Source organism: Budorcas taxicolor, chromosome 23, assembly GCF_023091745.1.
Source record: "Budorcas taxicolor isolate Tak-1 chromosome 23, Takin1.1, whole genome shotgun sequence".
NCBI lineage: Eukaryota > Metazoa > Chordata > Mammalia > Artiodactyla > Bovidae > Budorcas > Budorcas taxicolor.
The window spans coordinates 17,382,644-17,405,158 of NC_068932.1; the positions used below are offsets into that span (position 1 = coordinate 17,382,644).

Consider the following 22,515-nt stretch of genomic DNA (forward strand, 5'->3'; position numbering starts at 1 on the left):
CAGGTCTAGACTCAAGGGACTTAGCACAAAATGAATTTCACAAGGAACTTTGAAGAGCACGTGTCGGCATGGCAGTGATGGGGTGTGTGGAACCTGTCCTGGGTTGTTTGAATCAGAGGAGCCGTGTTTGAGCACTTAGGGGCCCCGTGTGAGAAAGGAATATCTCCACAGCTCTTTAAGGGGGCCCGTGTAGCTGGTGACCAGGAGACCCGGGATCTCCTGGACCCAGGTTCTCCCATCAGGGGAACAATGGACCTGTGCTAGGGAACCAGGGTTCCCAGAAGCCTCCTCCCAGGAGCAATGGTGAACACCTCACCTGATCCAGCTGCCGCTGTTCATGAGCTCCCCTCAGATGACAGTCACACTGGTACCTGGATCATCCCTTTGGTCCCCACGAAGAGTACTCTTGACCTCTCTTCCTGCTCATGAGTTTTTCCCCATTGATGGTCCAAGGACTTGGACCTTTCTCTCTATTCCCACAAAATAGGTACAGCCCCTATTTCTAATAATCTTTTGAAATAATCTCTGCCTTCCTTCCGCCGTCTTTACCCTCAGCACACACATGTGCTCACTGCCCCCCACCCCCCCCCCACACACACACACTTTGAATACCCTCTGATCACAAGAGAGAGTGATGAATGACCCAGCCACGGGCTGCCCCTGTGGTCAGGGAACAAGTGGCTCCCCCTGATTTCTACCCTGAGGTGTTCAGGGATAAAGAACTGCCCCTCCTCATACGTTAGCCTTGGCCAACTTGTTCATGGAAGCCAGGTCTAATGGCTTTTTTGAGAAAATGGATGTGAAAAAAGATGAAAAGGTGAGCCACTGAGAAATCAAATTCTCTTCCCCAAATCATAAAGAAAAGCAAATCCCCACTGGGGGTCAGGAGCAGGGTTCAAGGCTCCTTTTGAATGCACAGCGACTTCACTGATTGTTAAACCACAAGTTCTGAGAGTCAGAATGCACTTTAACAGATCAGTCCCTTAAAGAGTAAAATCAACCCCGAAGCTTTCCAGATCTGCAAATGGAGTTGGGAGTGGTTAAGAAGCAGCTTGGCTTCTCTCCTCGCTCCAGGCACGATCGGTCCCTGTATGTTCAGCTCGCTTCCAGCTCCAGCCCTGCTCCTTGGCTCGCGGCATCACTCCAGGCTCAGTCTGGGAATAAGCCACCACAGGCCCCGCCTTCTCTCCACTTCGACAGCAGGGCGGTAAGTGTCACGCGCGGACTCCTCGCCTCCCGATACCGTCTTCACATATATGTGGGCTGCTTCTCCTCCCATCATATTCTTCTCCTGGGTAGGTAACCTCATAGGATTCTTGAGAAAACAAACAGGTTTAAAAAAAAAAAACATCAAAGACTTTTGCTTCTGGCCAAGTTGGAGTAACAGCCACCAGATTTACCCTCCCACCTGAAACAACCAACCATCAGACAAAACACTTGAAACATAGTTTTCAAGACATTGAACGTCATCCATGTGATCACTGGATGGGTTTTAATCTATCATCTTCCTATTTGTTTGCTATTTGTTTATCTGTTCTTGTTGGTACTTAAATTTTTTCCTGTCTTTTTTTCTATATGTATTTTAGAAGCACCCTATTGAGTTCTGTGAAAAATACCTGTTGAAATTTATATTGTAATTACATTTATTATACAGATCAATTTGAAGTTGTTTGATATCTATATACTATTGAGTTCTTCAATCCAGGAGCATTGTATATAAACTCCCATTATTTAGGTCTTATTTTAATATCTTTTACTGAAATTTTATTATTCTCCATGAAAGGATTATATGTTTTTGTTAGATTGATTCCTCATCATTTTATATATTTTTATTACCCCTATAAAATTGTATTTTTAAAAAATTACTTTTTAAAATTAATTGTTACTGGTTTTTAGAAATAAAAATTACTCTTTAATATTGACTTTTACCTCCAATAAACTTGTTAAAATATCTCGCTAATTCTAGCGATACATCTGTAGATTATTTGGCTTTTTATGTAAATAATCATATTATCTGCAAATAATGACACTTTTCTTTCTTCTTTTACAGTTTTATGCTTTCTGCTTCTTTTTTCTTTTCCTCTTTGTTGAGGTATAATTGAAAAATAAAGGATATTTAAAGAGTACAGTGTGATTATTTGATATATGTATACATTATGAAAGAATTCCCCTACACTGAGTTAATTTCTACTTATTTTTCTCAACATGCTGCACTGGCTAGGACCTAAGTATAATATCTCAGTAGAAATGGTAACAATGAGCACCCTTGTTTCGTTTCTGATCTGAAAGAGAATCATTAACATTTCACCTTTAGGTATGATATTTGCTGTGATTTTTTTTTTAAAAAGATGTCTTGTTTCAAGTGAAAAAAACTCCTTTAAAGTTTTTAGTTTGCTCAGAATTCATATCACAAATGGCTGTTTAATGTTTTTGAACTCCTGTCTCCTTTGGAAATGATCACATGGTTTTCTCTTTTGTCAGTGGAACAAATAATAGTAAATTAATTTTCTAATATGAATTCAACCTTAAATTCCTGCCTAGCCAATAAAAGTATAATGAGAAGCTCCTTTGTGCTCACACTGTGCTCCTGTACACAACAGGCTTGAAGACTTTTAGCTTGTTGGTTGTGTGAATGATGTATAGTGACTATAATCAAGAGTTCCTACCTCAGCTATCCTGGGACTGTCATAGATTTCTGTAATTTCACAAGGCCTCTCACTTCCCTAAGTTGGTTAAGAACAAAATAAAAAAGAAGAAATGAAAGGTTACAACATTTGCCCATGACCATGATTAAAATCAGTGGTTCTTAAACCTAGCCACACATTAGGATCAGCAGAGTGCTTTAAAAACAAAAAAAAATAAACAAAAGGATAATAACTGGCCCCCTAAAAAACCACAAACAAGAGATACCACTGTGAGTTACTTAAGAAATAGTATAGATTGACACTGTGGAGAAGTGGGTGGGAGTAGAAATGAAACAAGATTGGCTGCTGTGGATACCTAGATTCTTTATACTATCCCCTCTACTTTAGTATCTATTTAAAATGATCCACGATAAAATGTTGAAGGTTTTTTTGGTACCAATGCCACAGCTCTATCATCCAGAGATTCTGATTTAACTGGAGTTGTTTTGGAGTTGAACTAACCAAGCAATGAAAATGTTCTATCACTTGCCCAGGTTCATATATAAATTGTAAAGTGGCAGACCCAGGGATAGGACTTAGATTTTTCACTCCCTGTTAACACTTACCAGTGTGAGAACAATCAGAAATGCTCATGAATGAGGATGGAATTAGAACACAGAGACCACACAATACGGCCGCATCACACCTATGGCCTCTGGTTGGATATGGGTCAGGGTGGCCCATGAATTCTGAGTCTGGTCTCCAGAGAACTCTGGTATTTGTGACGGGTGGGGTAAGAAGATCCCCTTGTGACCGATGTGTGTTAGGATGTAGGAAAAGTACAAAGATAAATAGAGTCACATGCTCCTGGACATATCCTTGTGATGGACATCTCCGCAACTGTCTCCCATCTTTCGTAAGTTCACCTCCGTCTTCTTTGAGAAGCTTGTGTCCTTGTTTCTCAAGGTAAGAAAACACACCCACTGCACAGATGTGTTTGCTATGGCAACAGACATCCCTCTCTGCTCCTACTTGGGCCACCCCCAATACTGTCCTCAAGTGACCCGAGGATCGGATGATATATCAGCTCTGCCTGGAGGGCAGGGTTATGAGTCCGAGACAGAAAACGAGGCACAGAAACACCCACCCTTTTGTCCTCAGAAAACAGACACCAGTCCTGACACCCCCAGCCCAAAGCCAGTTCATTGAATACTGATTCCCGCCACCATGTCGCGACCCAAAGAAACTGCCAGTCACCTCAGTGAACTCACTGCTGCTTCTTCTTCGGTGAATCAGAGTAAACAGTAAGGCTACCAGCAGGGCCGTGGCCACCAGGGACGGGATGCCTGCTGCTAACCCAAGAGAAGGCCCACAGTCCTGCACAGAGAAAACAGTCAGGTTCTCCCGGAAAAAAAAGGGAAGAGTTCAAAAGATTAAAATGAAAACAAAACTCTGCATGGATCCTCAGTGTCCTAAACAAAATCAAAGGGGTAATGAAATACAGTGAAAAATTCTTTCCAATGTACGTGACAAATGGCTCATTTTCATCATACTTAATGCACGTTGCTTAAATTGACTGGAAAAGGACAATAATTCAGTAGAAAACTGGACAAACATATGAACAGGCCATGCCTAGAAACAGAAGTTTGTGTCATATTAATATAGGAAAAGCTGAAAAACAGTTCAAAGCAACAATTAGCATTCTTATCTGTTAGTTCAGCAAAAAGTAAAATATATACCCAAAAGTTTTACTGTATACCACACCATTTTGATATGAATTTTTAAAATGTATGTACAATAAATGCATGAACCGATTAATTTCCAAATTCACATTTGCTTTAATCTGAGTGGAAGTAGCCATGCTCGTAGCCCCGTAAGTTTTCATATTTGTAATTACTTGCAGAGAGTATTGAGAAGCCCTGTAACTGTGCAACTATCATATAACACTGGAGTCTTCGTCACTTTTGAGGGGGTGATTTTGTTAAAGAATGACAAAACACATAAAAATATATAAATTACAAATATGTGGCCTGACGACTTCATGTGATGAACCCATCCAGGTAACCTGCCCCTGGATGAGGAACAGGACCTTGCCAACCCCTGAAAAGCCCCCTTGGGCTCCTATCCGGCCACCGCATGTGTATCCTGGAATCTATCACTGTAGTTCAGCTTTGTCTATTTTTCAGTGTTATCTTGATGAAAGTACAAAGTATGTACTCTCTCACATCTAGCTTCTTTTGTTCCAGACTTTGTAGAATCACCTGTGATTGTTCATGTTCTCCTTCCCTTTTGAACTGAGGTGGTTGTAAGAAAAACAGTTGAGCAGATTATGTGCTTGGTGACAGGTCACATAGCAAACATCCATCTAATCTTCAAAATGAATGCACAAGATGGGTACAGCATTATCCCGTTTCTAAGTGGCTGAACCAAGGCTCCGTAATTTAAGTGGTATACTTACGGTTCCTTTTCCATCAGTCACAACTGGAGAGGAAGTCTGCATAGAAAAAGAACACACATCTTAAGATAACAAAATCTATAGAATGCACATTATATAAGATGGCCTGCCCAGGGTTAAGCTGTAAATGCCTAAAGTATATCCCTTTGCTAAACTTTCTATTAAAAACAACAGATGACAACAACTGTGGAATAGAACCTTCCTCAATCCTTCCCAGGTAAGAAGGAATAAGATTGGTTACAAGGCACAAGAAATCAAAAATTCAGGTGAGAGCTTCGTTATTCACCCTGCGGATTTGCCATAATACATTTTACAACTCAAAAAGGCTTTATCCTGTCCCAAGTTCCCACACCCTTCCCAGCACACTTTGGGCCTACTTGTCCCCATTGCTAGAAAGGAAAAATAAATACCAGTGGAGCCAGGCTCTTTAAGAAGGCCTTGGAGGAAGGAAGTGTGAGTCGCTCCGTCGTGTCCAACTCTTTGTGATCCCATGGACTATAGCTCACTAGGCTCCTCTGTCCAGGCAAGAATAGTGGAGTGGGTTGCCACTTCCTCCTCCAGAGTATCTTCCCAACCCAGGAACTAAACCCAGGTCTCCTGCATTGCAGGCAGATTCTTTACCAACTGAGCCACAAGGGAAGACTACTTGTTTCTAAGAAGGCCTTACTTGTTCCCTTACCGCAGTGAAGCAGATGGCTTGGGCAGGTCTCTGAAGCTGTGAATTATCCATATTCCCGGCACAATTCCATGTTGAATGAATACATGCTTCTAGTTCACAGCTCCACTCAAAGAGGGGCACTGAATTTCACCCATTTATGAGATATTTCAGATGAGAGTCTTACCTGGATGCATAAATCTCAGGGCACAAAGTTCCACGTGAGCAACTCATGCAAGCTATGCTAGGTGGTGTAGTGTGGGGTTAAGAGCATGGGTCCTAGTCTCCTTCTGGAATGGGGTGTTGATTTCTCCACTCACAAGCTCATGGGCCTCATTTCTTCATTCATAAAATAGGGCTGTGAGCACCTACCTCTAGGGTTGTTTGGAGGATCAAATGTGGACCAGGAGTAGAAGCTTTGATCATTCCTTTAAACTTGGCAAAGCTCTGGCCAGACCTGTTATTTATTGAATATTCTCATCAACCATGGGCTTCCCTGGTGGCTCAGACAGTGAAAAGTCTGCCTGCTCTGCAGCAACCCAAGTTCGACCCCTGGGTTGGGAAGATCTCCTGGAGAAAGAAATGGCAAACTAGTCTAGTACTCTTGCCTGGAAAATCCCATAGACAGAGGAGCCTGGCGGGCTACAGTCCATGGGGTCACAAAGAGTAGGACACGACAGACGGACTTCACTTTCACTTTCACTCGTCAACCTCAGTGAGTACGTTAGAATTCCAGTGGCTTTGTCTTTTTGATAGTTTTCTCTATTTTACAAAAAAAGAAAAAAAAATGATCCAGATCTCAAGAGAAGTTATGGGTCTTCTCCCAGATTTCACAGATAAATTTAACCTGAACTTGGATGTTTGCATTCCAAGCCTAGACCTCTTTCCCAGAGAGCTCCGATCTAAGAAATATTTGCTTAACTTGGTATTTACACTTGGTACTTAAATGGTTTTAGTTTTACTGAAACACAATCTCACCACCACCCCACAATATGACTTTAATGCTGTTTGCCTAAAGTGTTCTGTTTCTCAGGGTGATGGGGAGAGTTAGATATTGTTTCAGGTAAGATGTTCTGCCTTCAGGTTACAGATATTCATTTGAGCTGGCTTTGGCCCCCCACCCCCAGAAGGAGTTAACTCTAAAGATTCAGGGGTTCCTCGTGGATCCCACAGGTGGGGGGAGTCTGGCTTCTCCAGGCACTGGAGCTGGGGCCTGAGACTCTGTCATGACCAAAGATCCCTTCCTCCTGGGATCGCTCCATCACTCCTGGACAGCATGGCCTTTCACTTGTGCTCTTCTCCGCCTGTTTGCCTCCTTCTTTCTCTCTCTGGATGGGTTTTTCTGCCCCCATGAACACCTGCTAACTGTACCAGCTAATGTGTATGAAACACTGATTACGTGCCAGGCTGTTCAAATACTTTCCCTCTATCAGCTCATTGATTCTCCACAGCAGCCAGTGAAGCAGGACTAAAATGATCCCCATTTTACAGTAGAGAAGAGTGAGGCACGAAGAAGTGAAGCAACTTGTGTGAGGTCACGCAGCCCTCAGTGGTAGATGCCAAGCGGTCTGACTTCAGGGTCCAGGCTCTTAGCCGTGGTGCTGCTCTGCCTTCCATGACAAATGCAGCACCCCATCCCTAATTTTCATACTTGACAGTTCAGTGTGCCCAGCATGGGGCTGACTTGCATATGTGGTCCTATTCCCCACTCCCTGCAGAAAGGCTCTGATGCACCTGGCATCCACCTCCCCCCCCCTTTCCAGGGCATCCAGCTACACCAAAAGGGAAGGATTATGTGGCAGAAATATAATCACAGATAGGGTGGCCAGATGTCCTGGTTATTCCAAAAAGTTGCCTAGGTTGCAACACATTCAGTGCTAAAACCAGACAGCCCCAGGCAGACTGGGGTGGCTGTTGTCCTATATAGATTCAAAGGGAAGAGGGACAGTTCTCAGAGAAATAGGCTGTTAACCAAGAAGACGCTCCAAAAGGTGATGACTGGCAGCATTAGTGCCTCCCTCCAACCCCCTCACCCTCACGGCCTTAAGTAACGGCTCCTTGCTTCTCGGAGTTACCTTCCTAGGCTGAGCCAAGCCAGGATAAGACAGAACCTGGGATCTCTACAGACCAGCTGGCTTCGAGTAGCCAGGTAGGAAGTGCCGCCAGTCGCATATTGAAAGATTTGGACAGGGAAGGAGAAGGATAGGGGAATAGGCTATTGACACTATTGACAATAGGCTATTGTCAGCCTCTGCAGGCAATAGGCAGAGGCTGAAGCAGGGAGCTGAGTGAGTCAGGGAGGTTCAGAAGACAGGGCCCTCACCAGGAGGGTGGAGCAGGTGCCGGGAAGTCAGGGACTGGGTCAGGGTCAACAGTGTGTCCTGGGTCCCTAGGCCCCACAGGTGGGTCACTAGCTGGGCCACAAAGGTGGCAGTGGGTCACTAGGGTCTGCATTTCCACTGCTCTCCAGGACGCTGCCCTCATGTTACAGTAAACGTGAGCACCAGCTTAGGCGTCTTCTACCCTGGCAGTCTCAGTCTATTTTCTTTGAATAACCATATGACTTATTAGAAAAACTTGGCATAGCCCAAACCACTAAAAACCTGGGCCAGGAAAATGCCTAGCTCCATCAGAGCAGCAATCCTGGTCAGAAAACAATCCTGGTGTGTTATCTTCTAGACAACAGGAGAACAAAAGACGGCAGGTCAATTCTGGATTGAAACTGTCTGCCATCATCAATTGAAAATCTCCATGAGGACTTGCAATTGTCATAATCCAGAGCCATAAGATGTTCATTCATCTTGACCCAGTGATTTCCCTTCTAGACTTCATTCTAAGGAAATCAGGTTAAGCGCCAACAAGGATTTATTTATACCTATGCTTATCACAAAAGAATTCTTAATTGTGATTGGTCATTTAGCTAAATAATTCACTTGAAGAAATGTCATGAGACCACCCTCAGTTACTTTTATAAAGGCTGATGGAAAACATTTGTTATATAAAATTACAGGTGAGAAGACCATGGTATAAAGACAACAGAAGTCAAAATTCATGTAGGGTCAAACAGGACTGGGAGGAGTGACCCCAGGGTTTTCTGCTGATGGCAATTTAAGTGTTTTTTGGTTTCTTGCTATTTTCCTTTTCAAAATGTGTATTTATAATTCTTATCATTGAGAACATGTCTCTCAGCACCCCCAGCTCTTCGTAGTGCTTTGAAACCTGTGTAACATTACAGCTTTACACGAGATTTGTGTGATGGTGTCCTGGAGGCCCAATGTCAACTCTGCATTGATCTCTGCTCACCTACCTGGTAAGCGGGGGCCGCTGTACTCACCGTGTTGGCCGGCAGTGTGAAGTTCAGTGAAAAACTCTGCAAGAGAGAAGGAAACCTTAAAGGTTCCAGTAATGGTCAGCCAGGCCATTGTCTGACCCCTCCATCAAATGTCATAGACCCTGGCGGACTCCAGGAGAATTTGCTGGCCCCACAAGCTCAGTCAGCTCCAGCCTCCCCTCCCAATCTTGGCCGCTGAAGAGGCAGGGGAGCAGGTGAGTCAGGGGTCATGAGATCCCCCCTCAGCAGCAACGCAGTCCTCCCCTTCCTCCCCTCGCAGGCCCTCACCAGGGCCAGTTTAAGGGACCAGCTAGTCAAGCTACTTGCTGAGAGGTCCTGACTCAAAAGGGCAGCAAAAACATTAATAGAAACATTCAGCAGAGTGCTGAAAGTTGTTTTGTTTTTTTCTTTCCCTCCCTGGAACTCCTCTCAGGAAGCAAACTGTGTAGACTGATGGTACCCCAGGGCTCCCACTTCAACTCCCTCACAGGAGGAGAATCTGAGAAAGATAAGTTTCCCTTTTTACTGAGTCCAAGGCAGGGGTTTCAGGCTGGAGCTGAGCTGGTTGGGATGACAGAGGAAAGAGGCTAACGCTCTGTGACCTCCCCTCACATAGAGCCCAGCCTCACATCTCCCTCAAATATGGGATCAATATTTAAAGATTGTGGGCTTTATACACACTACCAAGTATAAAATGACCTTTGCAGGTGGTGCTAGTGGTAAAGAATCCACCTGCCAATGCAGGAGACGCAAGAGACATGGGTTCGATCCCTGGATTGGGAAGATCCCCAGAAGTAGGAAATGGCAACCCACTGCAGTATTTCTGCCTGAAAAATTCCATGGACCGAGGAGCCTGGCAGGCTACAGTCCATGGGCTTGCAAAGAGCTGGACATGACTCAGTGACTGAGTGCATGTATAAAATGGGTAATTAATAAGAACCTGCTATATGGCACAGAGAACTCTACTCAATGCTCTGTGGTGACATAAACGGGAAGGAAATACAAAAAGAGGGGATATATATATACAATTGATTCACTTTTCAGAAACTAACCAACATTGTAAAGCAACTATACTCCAATAAAAATTTAAAAAAAAATCATGGACTCAGTGGGGCACCAACTTGTTAGCCTACCCAGGTGTCCACTCTCCAGGATCAGGTCCTGCCCAGGGCCTCAGGTGGCTCTTTCCTCCTCCCTGTTCCCATCTTCCATCCTTCCAGTTTGGGCTCCTTCATGTCAGTTTCTTCCAGCTGCTCTTTACCCAGTGCCTTTCCTGCCTGGATGTGAAAAACGGGTGGGCTCTGCTCCAACTCAGATGGTGACAGTTTCTGCTCCTGGCTCAAGGGGCTGGAGCGGTCCTCTTTCTACCTGATTGGCCCCCCGCTGTGTCCAGTCACCCTTGAATCATGCCCCCCTGGCTGGGCTCTCTCTCATTCAGCCCCAGCCTCCCCAGTCCCTGACAACTTGGCTTAAACTCCAGCTCCTGATCTTCCTGAAGCCTCTGAAACCTGGTTTTGTCATTCTAGAAGCAATGTGCATACTAAGATTTAAAATGAAATGTTAGCCAATAATGAGGAGACTGGGATGGATTAGAGAATCCTAAGATTTCAGAGCTGAAGTGCCTCCAAGATTGTCTACCTCAGACCCTCATTTTATAGAAGAGGCAGCTGAGGCCCAGGGACTTCTCAGAAATTCCCTCATGGATAAATGAGAACAGTTAGGGCTTATCTCTTAAAACAGACAAATGAGATTGGTCCATGTGACTCAAATCCAACCTGGAAGATGGGTCTAGAGGCGATAGTACCAATATATGCAAAACTGATGAAACACTTATTCTAGCTAGCTTTCAGGTAGGTTGGAATTCAGAGAGGTCAATGAATGAGAATATCTTTTGTGAACTAAAAATGTTTCAAGCACCTACAAGGTATAGTTCCCACTGCTGCCTGCCCCAGAGATTGTCTTTCAATTAGGATGGCCCCAGCAGGCCAGCACCCTTCAGTGGCAACTGTTCTCTTAGCAAGAGGAAACCCTTACTTTATAGAAAAGAAAACTGAGGCGAGAATTTGAATGGATTGCCCAAGTTCACATGATTAGTTGGCTGTCACTGGGACTTGGGTCTTTTGATGACAGCCTATTTCTTTCTTTTTTTAGAAAAAAAATTATTTATTTGCTTATTTGGCTGTGCTGGGTCTTAGTCATAGCATTTGGATCTTCAGTTGGGGCATTCAAACTCTTGGTTGTGGTATGTGGGATCTAGTTTCCTGACCAGGGATGGAACCCAGGACCCCTGATTTGGCAGTGCAGAGTTTTAGCCAATGGACCACCAGGGAAGTCTCAGCAGCCTCTTTCTCCCATGTCACAGGTTTCCTCAGGACTCCTGGAGTTTCTTCAGAATAATTGGAGCCCCCAGGCTCGCAGCACTTTGCACCTCCTCTTCCAAGACAGTATTAGAAAGACATCTGAGCTACTTAGGTCTTTTTGCTCAAGGGACCTACCTTCATGCTAACATCAACCAAGCCCACAGAGGATGCTGGCTGATCACAGCATCAAATGCAGCTGCCCAGAGCCTTATCTCATCAGCAAACACTAGCTACTGATGTCAGCAGGCCCAGGACAAAGCTTTCTTTGGGGGACAACAGAAGGGAGGAGCAGCAACAAGTGGGCCACTGCACGTGCTGTTTATCAACATTTGGATGACGAAGATTTTGGCCAACTTCAGAAAGACATTTATATTTTGTAGAAACACACTACAGTACTCTCATGGAGAAAACAACATCACGTAAATGTGGGTGGAGAAGAATCTGACTCAGTGTCCTTTAGAGAGAAAGCTGAGTGGGGCGAGGCAACTCTGGCCTTGGAGTCCCCTGATCTGGATTCAAGTCCACTTAGCCACTTAGTAGCTGTGTGGCCTGGGGAAAGTAACTCAGGCTCTCTGGTCTCCATTTCTTCATAACAAATCTATTCTCCCAGGCACAGTTATTCCATCCTCAAAACTGGGATACTATTGTCTTGCCCTGCCTGTCTCACAGGATAAACTCAAAGGAACTAATGTCTATGGCAGCTCCTTCAAAACTATAAATTACTGCAGGTGGGGGATCCCATGGTGTCATATTCTTCATAGCCTGACCAGCATGGAGCAAGGTACAGGGAAGCCACTAGAAGAATCTTGTTGGATGGAATTGTCTGCATGAATTTACAATATTCAAAGTACAGGAATTTGGTACAAGACACTCATTGCCAGTCTAAGCACTGTGTTGATATCTACATAGTGGTTCCAAAGGGACACCAGGATCTCAGTAGTTAAGTGTCGTTATGAGTCTGCTGTGTGTGATGGGAATGAGGGGAGATGGGCTAACTACTCACGGTGACTGAGGATACCCCATGTGTCACACACTGTACTCGTCCCCACAAGGGGCACACTCTCACCCCTACATCATGGGTGAGGGAACTAAGAGACCAAGGCAGGCTTCTCAAGGTCCCCAGCTGGTCAGTGGGAGAGGCTGGATAAGAAGAGGCTGGATCATTTACATAAAAAATCTTATTTCACAGATCTTCCTAACTCCAAACCTGAACAGCCCCTTTTACTAATCTCTTTAATAAAGGAATCACAGAAGCCCCTTCTAACTCAGCAAACTTCATTTGATTGAGTCACAACCAAACATGTACCACAAGTCAGTAAGAAAGGTGGACAGTTTCAGATGCAACTTATGAGTCTCTCTGTTGTGGATCACACAGCAAAAGGCAGACTAAACAAATAAGGATAAAGGACTCATGGCTCCAACTGGGAAATGAGTTTAGCTGAAACATTTATTTTGCACCCTTGTAGGTGGGGTTTTAAAAACAAAACCTTAATCTTAAAATATAAGAGGCATCAGCAAATATCAGATGAGAATTTTTAATGATTAGTATTTTGTACTAGTAGGAAAATAATTTCATATTTTAATGATTAGTATTTCATACTAACAGGAAAATAATTTCATACTAATAGGAAAATAATTAAAAGCCAAGCTCCTTAACTTCCTTTCACTGAAGGTAGTTATATTTGAATTAGATGTGAGCTTTAAAAGCCTGGGTATTGTTGTTTAGAGAAAGAAATGAAGGCTAGGCAGAGGAAGGATGCTCAGTCTCACTCACCATTTCCAACAGCTTCCCAAGAGCCTTCTCCAAACGCTGCCCTCGGCAATCTCAACTTTTTGCTGGTGTTATTGGCTTGTGTCTTGCATTTGTAGGAACATCCAACTGGGAGAGCTAGGGTGCCAAGAGAAGAGGTGGCTCCACCAGAGCTCTGGCCAAGCCATTTATGGTCAGGGGAGTAGCCGAGTCGCTGGCCCATCCCTCAGGGGAGATGCTCTCCCGCTCCGTGGCCACCGTGTATGGCCCGGGTGACCTATGCTCTCTCTGCTTTCATTTTCTGTCCTTTTTACTTTCAAGCTCCTTCCTTGGTTACATCTTCATCTCAGCCAAGAACTCAGAGCTGGCCCGAGACCTCGGTGGCTCCTGCAGCCAGCAGCTCTTTAGAAACAATGGGTTACACACAGGCTGAGTGAGGCTGGCCACTCCACCCCCAGGGGCCAGGCAGTGGCACTGACCACCGTGCCAGCAATGAGGCAGTCAACCCATCACCAGCATCGATGGAGGGGGTGCCTGGGCACTGGGGGCTGGCGCCTGCTGTGCTGGGGGCAGGGCTGTACCTGCTTTAGGTGGTGAGCATGAGTTGAGCCTCACCCTCATTCTCTTCTCACATTTTGATGCAGAGCCTCGCAGAGCTGGAGTCCAAGCCATTGACATGGACTGCCTTATATTTCTTGTGAGTTCTCTGTTAGAAGTTTACTTCTTTAAAACAATGAAGGGGTTGGAATCTCATGTCAACAAAACAGCAAAATTAAAACCAATAATTTGCTCATTGCAATGGGTGCATTCATTCATTCACTCAACAAATCTTTAACTTCTCTGTGTCAAGCATTTTTCTGGGCTCTGTTCTGGGCTTGGTGATAAAGACAAATGAGACTCCAACTCTAAGGGAATGTATGTTCCAGTGAGGCAGATGGACACCAGTCAGAACAGGACAGGGAAAATCATTATGGAGGAGCAAGTGGGGTGTATAAGAGAAGAGGGCTTGGAGTGATGGGGAGGCAGCTGTCTCTGAGACATGACATTTAAGATGCACATGAAAAATAAGAAGAGGGTTCCAGGCAGAGGAAACAGGAAATTCAAAGGCCCGGTTCTAAAGCAGGCTTGGTGTGCTGGGATAGGAGGGAGGCCAGTGAACCTGGTGGGAGGGACCTGGAAAACCTGGAGGTTAAAAGCAGAGTGAGTCTGGGGCCTGTGATCTGAGCAGCAGGGCATGGTGAGATTTCCACAGCGCAGCAAAGAGAAGACTTTCGGGGCTTTGAGGAGAGGATGATCTAAGTGGGGCTGACAATGCCTACCTGCACTGCCTGGATTCCAAGGGACACAAGGGTTAACCCAGACTCTGGTTAGCAGAGTCCACGTGAGCAGTGACACTGGTGCCCTGGGATGAGAGCAGTGGCAATGGAGAGCAGTGAAGGGGGTTGTGGCTTACTGAGGAAGCAGAGGCAGAAACATGAGGTGGGGAGCGAAGAGAGGGAGGGGGAGATGGGAAAAAAGCCAATGCCTGGGCTTGGGATATAACTAACAGGGGTGGAGACACCATCTGTTCGGGCAGATGATCCTGGAAAATGGGGTGTGAGGATCCAGGCACTGGATGCCTTGCTTAACAAGACCAGCGTGGCCTTTGCCTCATGGGGCTTCAGGTCCCCAAGACTCAGTGAGGCTTAAGCTGAATCCACTGGTGCCCAGAAGTCAGGGAGACAACACAGCTCAGAGACGCCTATTTGGAATGCCTTGACCACACTCTGGACCCTGTGTGGTCTTAGGCAAGTGAAGTAACTTCTTCCAACCTCCGTCTCAATCTATAAAGTAGAGACAACATGTTTACAATACAGGTTACTAGACTATTTAAATCAGCACAGCTGCTACAAACTGTGCTTCTGTCTTTGCTTGGTAGGCATGAAATCATACCTGGACCAGAGATCTGGACCAAGGAACTGGCGTTGACGGCCCTGCCCCCTCTGGCTAAGCTGTCTGCAGATGGACAAAGCCAGCGAGGGCCTTTTTAACTCTGTCTTTGCTTTGCATCCACTGATCACCAACTCGTCCTCCAATGGACATGTTACTCCTTTCGAAGAATTGCTAAGAAAGTCAGTAAATGGGTGCTCTGGCCTAAGAGTCTGGGTCAGTCATGGTTTTCCAGTCATAGCATCAAAAGAGAAGTCTAATTTTTCAGATACCTAATCTTTAAGAAGAAATGAAATTGGTTGGGTGGCTGCAGGGATGCCAACAGAATGAAGAGCGGTCGGGGACCCCGGCTCTGGGTCGCTCCTGAGGCTTCAGCAGCAAGAACCCCTAGATGGTGCTCTCAGGACATCCTCCCAGGGAAAACCAGCCCTGAAGCAGCTCAGCCCTCTCACCCCTTGAGCAAGACTCTAGTTTCAGGAGGAGAATCTGATGTGTCTTGAGACAGGCTGGGGTCTGGGACCTGGGACCTCTTGTTCCAGTGCTTGCTTGCACCTGGACAAATGTCTCCTTGAGCAACCAAACACAAAGAAACTATAAGGAACTAAAAATAACTGTGTGCACGGGCAGCTGGGGCAAATCATGAGCAACAAGATCCCAAAGGACCAGAAACTCAATTGCCACTTGTAAGAGAGCCCCCTCATAAGAACTGTGACCTTCAGTTTTAGAGGCCACATGCAGTCCTCAGGCTCAAAACCAGATGGAGAGGATTGCTGGGGGACAAAGGGAAGATGGCTACCAGGCCTAAGCTGTTATAGTAGCAACCATCTCCTCAATGTTCATGTTGTTAGATTTCCAGCCTGTCTGTGTCCAAGAAGGGGGGCAACTTTGAAGCTCTCTTCAGCTTTGCTCGTGACTTTCTGGGTCCAATAGGAGCCCTGTTCTGGAGCCAGGTTCTGGGTATTCACCAGATCATAGAAGGCCAAAGAGAAGGCCCCCCTTTTGTACATGCTTCCCAAGTTCCTGTGATATTGGAGAAAAAGATCACCAAGAGGACTGACCTTGTCATACAAACCCAGGACATGTCGATAAATCCACATTCTTTAATGAAACAATTCTTTCTAGACATGTGTTAGCTCCTTTCCACTTTTTGAAACTGACATTTCATGAAACGTACAATTACACACGATAAAAAATACAGTATATTTATAGATAATGCTCTAAACGGTTTTTCTTTTTTTTTTTAAAGAAATCTTCTAGGCATTTGAGATTATTTTTCAGAAGTTCAGTCTACAAAGGAAACTTGAAAACCATCTGCCAAAGCACACGTTGAACAATGACAACACCACGAATTATCTGAGATTTGTCAAATGGACCAGATTGACGGCAAACCCCAGGGTGACTTGCTAGTTAACAAGATTTTACAAACGATGTAACCAGGTTGAGCATTTCATGAATAACATAAAACTTAACTTTAGAGGAAAGCCGTCTTATGGTGAATCAATGCACAGCCTCCTTCTCTGGTTGGAGAAGTTCCACAGGCTGAAGTTAATTCCAGATCCTCACCCTGCCCTGGGATCCAGGTTCTAGCATTTGCTAGATCAGATGACACTAGAATTGGACCAGGCTGAAGACCTGGACCCCAAATGTTTCACCAGGTCATCAAGAGAATTCTCTGAGCTGAAGTCAGCCTGCTTGGAGCTTTGCAACAGCCCCAAGGACAAAGCAGGCAGGGGTAACGTCCCGTGGGATGTGTACAGAAAGGTCACTGAGCATTTGGAAGAGCCAAGGCAGGGGCCTGGGTCTTTCTGCTGAGTGGACTTTCTCTCGTGAAGCCATCTGTTCAGTTCTTTGCAGAACCTGCGCTGTGTATATGTCCCGTGAGTCTGAGCTTCCAGGGGAGCTGTCTGGCCAGCCCCAGCTGAATCAGAGCTTGTCTTTTCTGAGAATACGTCACTCACAGAATGCCTAAAGAAAGGTTTTCATAAGCGTCTCATTGTTTCCAGTTGGCCACAGGTTGATAATGGTTGAAGCTGTGTGTTTTTGAAAATCATACTAGAGAGAGAAAAACAAGTACCACTGTTTCACGAGAGCAGGGCTGACTCTGTTTCTGACTCCCTCTCAATTTTTCAGGGAATTCATCAACCGTATTCAGACTTCTAAAGGCTGAAACTACAGAATTTTCAAGTCCTCAGCAAGAGGCCCTTCACAGCCACCTTCTTAATCCTGATTTCAGTGTCAGCTTTGAAGATCAGGTGGGACAAAATAAAAGCCCCCAAACAAAACATCAGAGAAATGGAATCCACCCTATGAGGCGGGTAAGACCTGAACCACACAACAAGCTGTTCCATGTGCTGAATCAAAGAAATTCCAGGACAGGGGCTGTGAAAGATCACAATATAAGAATGTAGGTTGAACCTCCCTCCAGGGCCAAGAAAGGCCAAGAGAGGCTTGGTAAAGGTAAACCCATAGAACACAAGGCTGGTCCAGGAGGGCCTATTAGTCAAGCCTGTGTGGGTCAGCATTTATCACATGGCACTGATTAAAGCTCTGACAGTTAATCCTTTACATACATACATATATACAGACATATATTATTATTAATAATAATACTTTGATTTTTTTCTGTTTTAAGGAAAAAATATTCCCATGCATTTTTTTCTACCTTTCTTTGTATTCTTATTTTTTAATGTCTTTTTATTTTAACTCCCAGCAATCTTTTTAACTAGACATAATCCTCTGGGGCCATATTCTGATTTTCAAAAATATCACCTTTAAATGTTTTGCAAATATTTTGTTTCAAATGATGTTGATTCATCCCCAAGGAATTCTGGTGCTTGGGAGCAAATTCAACTCTCACCAAAAACCTTCTTGTGTGCGATCCTGTGTTCAATACCAACCACACAGGACTTACGGCTATGTAAACATTATTTTAAAATTATTCCAACATAAATACTCTTTTTTAAAGCTAACATACTTTAGCTCATAATGCCCATAGATGCCTTAATGAAATGCCATTCAAAACTACCTCACTGTTTAAAGTACACCTGGAGGTTCTAAAATTATGTAAACAACATCCTCTCCACTTCTCCAAAGCGAATGCCAAATGTGATGAATTCTAATTGAAAGTTGGTGACTGAAAGCTAGTTAGTCTGAGTAAGTCACCAATGGCACTCTTTAACCCAACCAGTTTCAGGAAGTTAGTCACAGGTAGACTTGTTCCACAAAGCATTGATTCTTACATAACTTATAATTAACCAGTTTTCAGTGATGTTCATGAGGGACCTGAATGGTCCCCTATAAGATGTCTTTGCACGTTTTGCAAATACAGTTTGAATTGGTTGTCAAGAGTGAAAGTCAACCACAGCAAGGGCCTCCAAAGCTGGAGAAAGAGATTATTGGCCCATGAAATCCCAAGGCCACGTGGAGTCTTCTCCAAGTCAGCGAGGGCAGGAAGACAAGTCAGGATGTCTTCTTTTCGGAAGACTAGGGACTCTCACCAGCAACTGTTCTGCTGAAGTCACAGCGGATGCCTTGGACCCTTAATGCAATTAGGGATGGGGAAAACCCAGCACGGGCAAGGAGAGCTGAAGACACAGAGGACAAGTTGGGGGTCTCCTTGCTATGTGACAGTGATCCTCAGACACCAGCTTCCTCTGTATGATGTTTACTGCGATGCCTGTTTTAGTCCCAACGCCCATATTCTTGGGCTTCTTGGGTGACGTGTCCCTGGCAGAGAGTTAATGTCTCCAGCCAAAGCTGTGAGGAACACGTGAGCTATGGCCAGTCTTTTATCCTCATTGCCTAGAGCTGATAGAAGATGCCCTGAGTCTCCAAGACACGGTCAGCCTGCCTTACACCTATGGAAGCATATCCAAAAACAGAGCCACCTAAGGGTAGGCTTCTGCCTCATAGGAGCAAAGGGCAAGGAGACAAACAGGCAAGGCTTAAATAGCCAGTGACATCAAATCTTAATCTTTAAAACTGCATGATTGGTAACACCAAGGCCGGAATCAAAGAAATACCTTCTCCCCTCCTTGTTCTGGGCAAATTCATCAGATACACACACTTCCAAGGCTAGATTTTGAGTTTTTGTTTGAGAATAATACTGTACACTGCTTTAGGGCAGATTCACAAGGTGCTATTGTTATAAAAACATTCTCAGTTCCTGTTTTTCAAGAACAACATTATTTCTTCATGTGTAGGGCATCCTGGAACTTGGTACTGGTATACCGGGCATGAAAGCCTTTCTTGTTAATGGTGTCATCAGTGTGGAATCGAATCATCAGAGAATCCCCTGCAGAGTAGATTTCTTCCAATGGCTGAGGTGGGGAGAAAGGAAAACCAGGGGGACTTTAAGCCAGTTGGCTGTGGTTGGAGTATTAAAATAAGGAGGATGAGACAAAGACACAGGAGAGACGCTGAAGGGCATCAAAACAAGCTGTGTTTTCAAAGAAAAGCTTTTCAAATTCTGCTCCCAAGAGCACCCCCACCCCCTGCCCCAGCTCTCCTTTTCCAAAGACAATTCTAAGCGCACAGCTCTTATAGAATCTATTAATATCAAGTGCATCAGTTGATTAGGTGCACCTAAGCACTTAATTCCAGGGCTTCCGTGGTGGCTCAGATGGTAAGGAATCTCCTGCAATGCAGGAGACCTGGGTTTGATCCCTCCAAGATCCCCTGGAGAAGGGAATGGCAACCCACTACTGTATTCTTGCCTGGAGAATCCCATCGACAGAGGAGCCTGGTGGGCTACAGTCCATGGGTAGCAAAGAGTTGGACATGACTGAGTGACTAACACACACACAGACTGAAGCATTTTCAGATTTCATCTCATGTAAAGTTACAGCTGCTTTATAAGGCAGGCACTATCTCCATTCTATGCTTGAAAATCTAGTTGAAAATCTAGTTCACAGCTCAATAGTCCCCAACCTCAGGTCTTCTGACTATAAAGTGTATATCATGGATCACCCAGCACTAGGGCTACCGCTGTGATGTTCTCCCAGGAGATCTAAGACAAAGACCATCGTTGAGGCCTCTGCCTTGTCCAAGGACAAAACGTGGGATGGAGTTGCTACGTTTGACAGAAAGGTTTCACCAGGTGGTAGGTGAAAGGGAGCCAGGATCCCAGGCTGCCATCTGCCAGATTCTAATGGAACCAAACTGGACTTCCTGTATATTTCACTGCTCAGGACCCTTCAAAGTTCTCCTCTGCGTGTGGACCCCACAGTTTGAAAGCCTTTACCTCTCAAAGGCACTGCATCAGCTAAGCCACACTGTGTCATCCTTTCTTTTTTGGAGGGTGAGAGAAGATGCAGGGAAATTATTCAAAGATCCATACAAAGACCAGTTTGAGGTTCTGTTCACCACATGCACTAATGACTCCAAAATGATTTACTGTAAGTTCGGCCAGTTGCAAAGAGGCTTGCGTTATCAGCTCTGCAGGTGAAGGAGAAGACAGAGCTGGGAGCCCCATGTGGGCAGCGTGACGCAGATGGAGGAGGACCAGGACCCTGAACTGGTCTACGCCCTCACTGAGAGCGAGCTCAGTGCCAGCCCTATGGCAGGTGCTGGGGAAACAGTGATGAAAACAGGCCTGCCCTGTCCTGAGGAGGTGGCCCAGGAAGAAGATGATAATGAAAACAATCATAATGACCTTGAACATAACTAATGTTTATAGTTAAAAGTGATTTGTAATTTGTATAAGCATTTGGTTTCTACTGGGAGAGAGAACTGGGAATATATGGAATACACGAGAGGATAATTAAAATATATATTTTTTAAAAAGAGGCCTGAAGGCTAAATAAAAATGGGGGTGTGGGGGGACAAACCCTCTGCAAAAGTGAAAGTTGTGTCGGACTCTTTGTGACCCCATGGACTATACAATCCATGAAATTCTCCAGGCCAGAATACTGGAGTGGGTAGCTGAGCCACCAGAATACTGGAATGGGTAACCTATCTCTTCTCCAGGGGATCCTTCCCACCCAGGAATCAAACCGAGGTCTCCTGCATGACACGCAGATTCTTTACCAGCTGAGCTACCAGGGAAGCCCAGTCTGCAAAAAGGCAGCCCTAAAAGGAAGACTCTCTTCCCCAGCTGGCCTCTGCATCAGGCTTTCCTGACCTGGTCCCCGTTACCTCCCAACCTCCTCTCCAGCTACCCTCCGGGTTTCCCTCTTTGCTCCAGCAGGACGGGCCTCCTGGCTGGTGCCCTAAGCAGCCGGCTGCCAGGGCTGTGACCCGCGTGTGTCTGACCGCTCAGTTCATGCTCTGGGTGCTCGCAGTGACCGCCCACCACCATCCCAGCATCCCCAGGACTCACCCCGGAGCCGCAGAAGCGGCCGAGCCTGGGCGCCGTGCTGTCGTAGCCGTCGAACGCCTCCATGTAGTCGTAGCCGCAGTCAGCTTCCTCCTCGACCTCAAACGTGCGGAAGATCAGCTCCACGCCGTAGCCGTCCTCCGCCACGATCACCCAGTCGCAGCGGGCCTGGCTCGGGTAGTTGTTGTCCCCAAACTGGGCATGGGAATAGAGCTCTTTGCTCTGCACTTCGGCCTTCAGCCTGCCCCCACACTCTGGAGCAGAGAGAGAAGCGCGATGCCCCCTCGGCAGAGAGAACACGCTCCGCGCCGCGCACCGCTCCCCCAGCAACCCCGTCTCTCTTCACACCCTCTGTACAGGCCCGTTTTCTCTACAAAGCCTAGTGTTTGCTCTGTGCGAAAGGCCAGGCAAGTTTCATCGCCCCATTTTGTTAGTCAGTCCGACTCTGCAACCCATGGATTGTAGCCTGTCAGGTTCCTCTGTCCATGGAATTTTCCAGGCAAGAATACTGGAGTGGGTTGCCATTTCCTCCTCCAAAAAACCCCATTTTACAGAGAACTAAAAGAGATCCAGGAGTTTCCAGGGTTCGCTGGGGAATCCAAATTAGCCCTTACATACACACCCAGGACCGATGTTCCCAGATTGGGCTACAGGGAGCCTCGGGGAACACCAGAGATGCCGTGATAAAAGCCTTTCCTTCTCTCCAGTTATGGATATATGGGGCCAAGGGATGGTTTGCCCTACTGGTCGCCAGGATGTGGTTGGATCTTTACCACTTTGTTGTCTGGAAGCATCTGAAAAGGGCTCACTCCTGCCGACAGACTCACCGTAATCTGTTATTTTTGCCAGCAGAGGGCGCCAAAAGCGCATCAAAAGTGCTGCTGCTGCTGCTAAATCACTTCAGTCGTGTCCGACTCTGTGCGATCCCATAGACGGCAGCCCACCAGGCTCCGCTGTCCCTGGGATTCTCCAGGCAAGAACACTGGAGTGGGTTCAAAACTGCTGGTGAGGGCTCAAACCTGAAACCTCAGAATAGATCTGGATTGCACCTGGATCTGGGCTTCCCTGATAGTTTCGCTGGTGAAGTACCTGACC

The 22,515-nt window shown here is 45.6% G+C and overlaps 2 protein-coding genes across 2 annotated transcripts in view; both read right to left on the reverse strand.

Moving 5' to 3' along the window:
- Positions 1 to 1,138: 1,138 nt before the first annotated feature.
- Positions 1,139 to 11,566, reverse strand: OPALIN (oligodendrocytic myelin paranodal and inner loop protein). Its single transcript, XM_052661222.1, has 6 exons — positions 11,561 to 11,566; positions 9,042 to 9,104; positions 5,083 to 5,118; positions 3,882 to 4,001; positions 2,667 to 2,723; positions 1,139 to 1,315 (listed from the first exon to the last, which is right to left on the reverse strand). Exons 1-6 carry the CDS (start codon positions 11,564 to 11,566, stop codon positions 1,139 to 1,141), a joined length of 459 nt encoding a protein of 152 aa, XP_052517182.1.
- Positions 11,567 to 19,288: 7,722 nt separating this feature from the next.
- Positions 19,289 to 22,515, reverse strand: part of TLL2 (tolloid like 2) — a 141,013-nt gene continuing 137,786 nt past the window's right edge. Inside the window, exons 20-21 of the mRNA XM_052660936.1 lie at positions 21,424 to 21,674; positions 19,289 to 19,423 (exon numbers count right to left, since the gene is read on the reverse strand). Coding sequence (XP_052516896.1) covers positions 19,289 to 19,423; positions 21,424 to 21,674 — 386 coding nt within the window. The remainder of the gene's footprint in view (positions 19,424 to 21,423; positions 21,675 to 22,515) is intronic.

Coding starts and splice junctions, on each gene's coding strand:
- OPALIN (XM_052661222.1), bottom strand. Junction 4,002..5,082: donor TGACTGATGGAAAAGGAACC/GTAAGTATACCA, acceptor TTCTCTGTGCAG/GACTGTGGGCCTTCTCTTGG. Junction 2,724..3,881: donor GCAGCAGTGAGTTCACTGAG/GTGACTGGCAGT, acceptor TAACCAACTTAG/GGAAGTGAGAGGCCTTGTGA.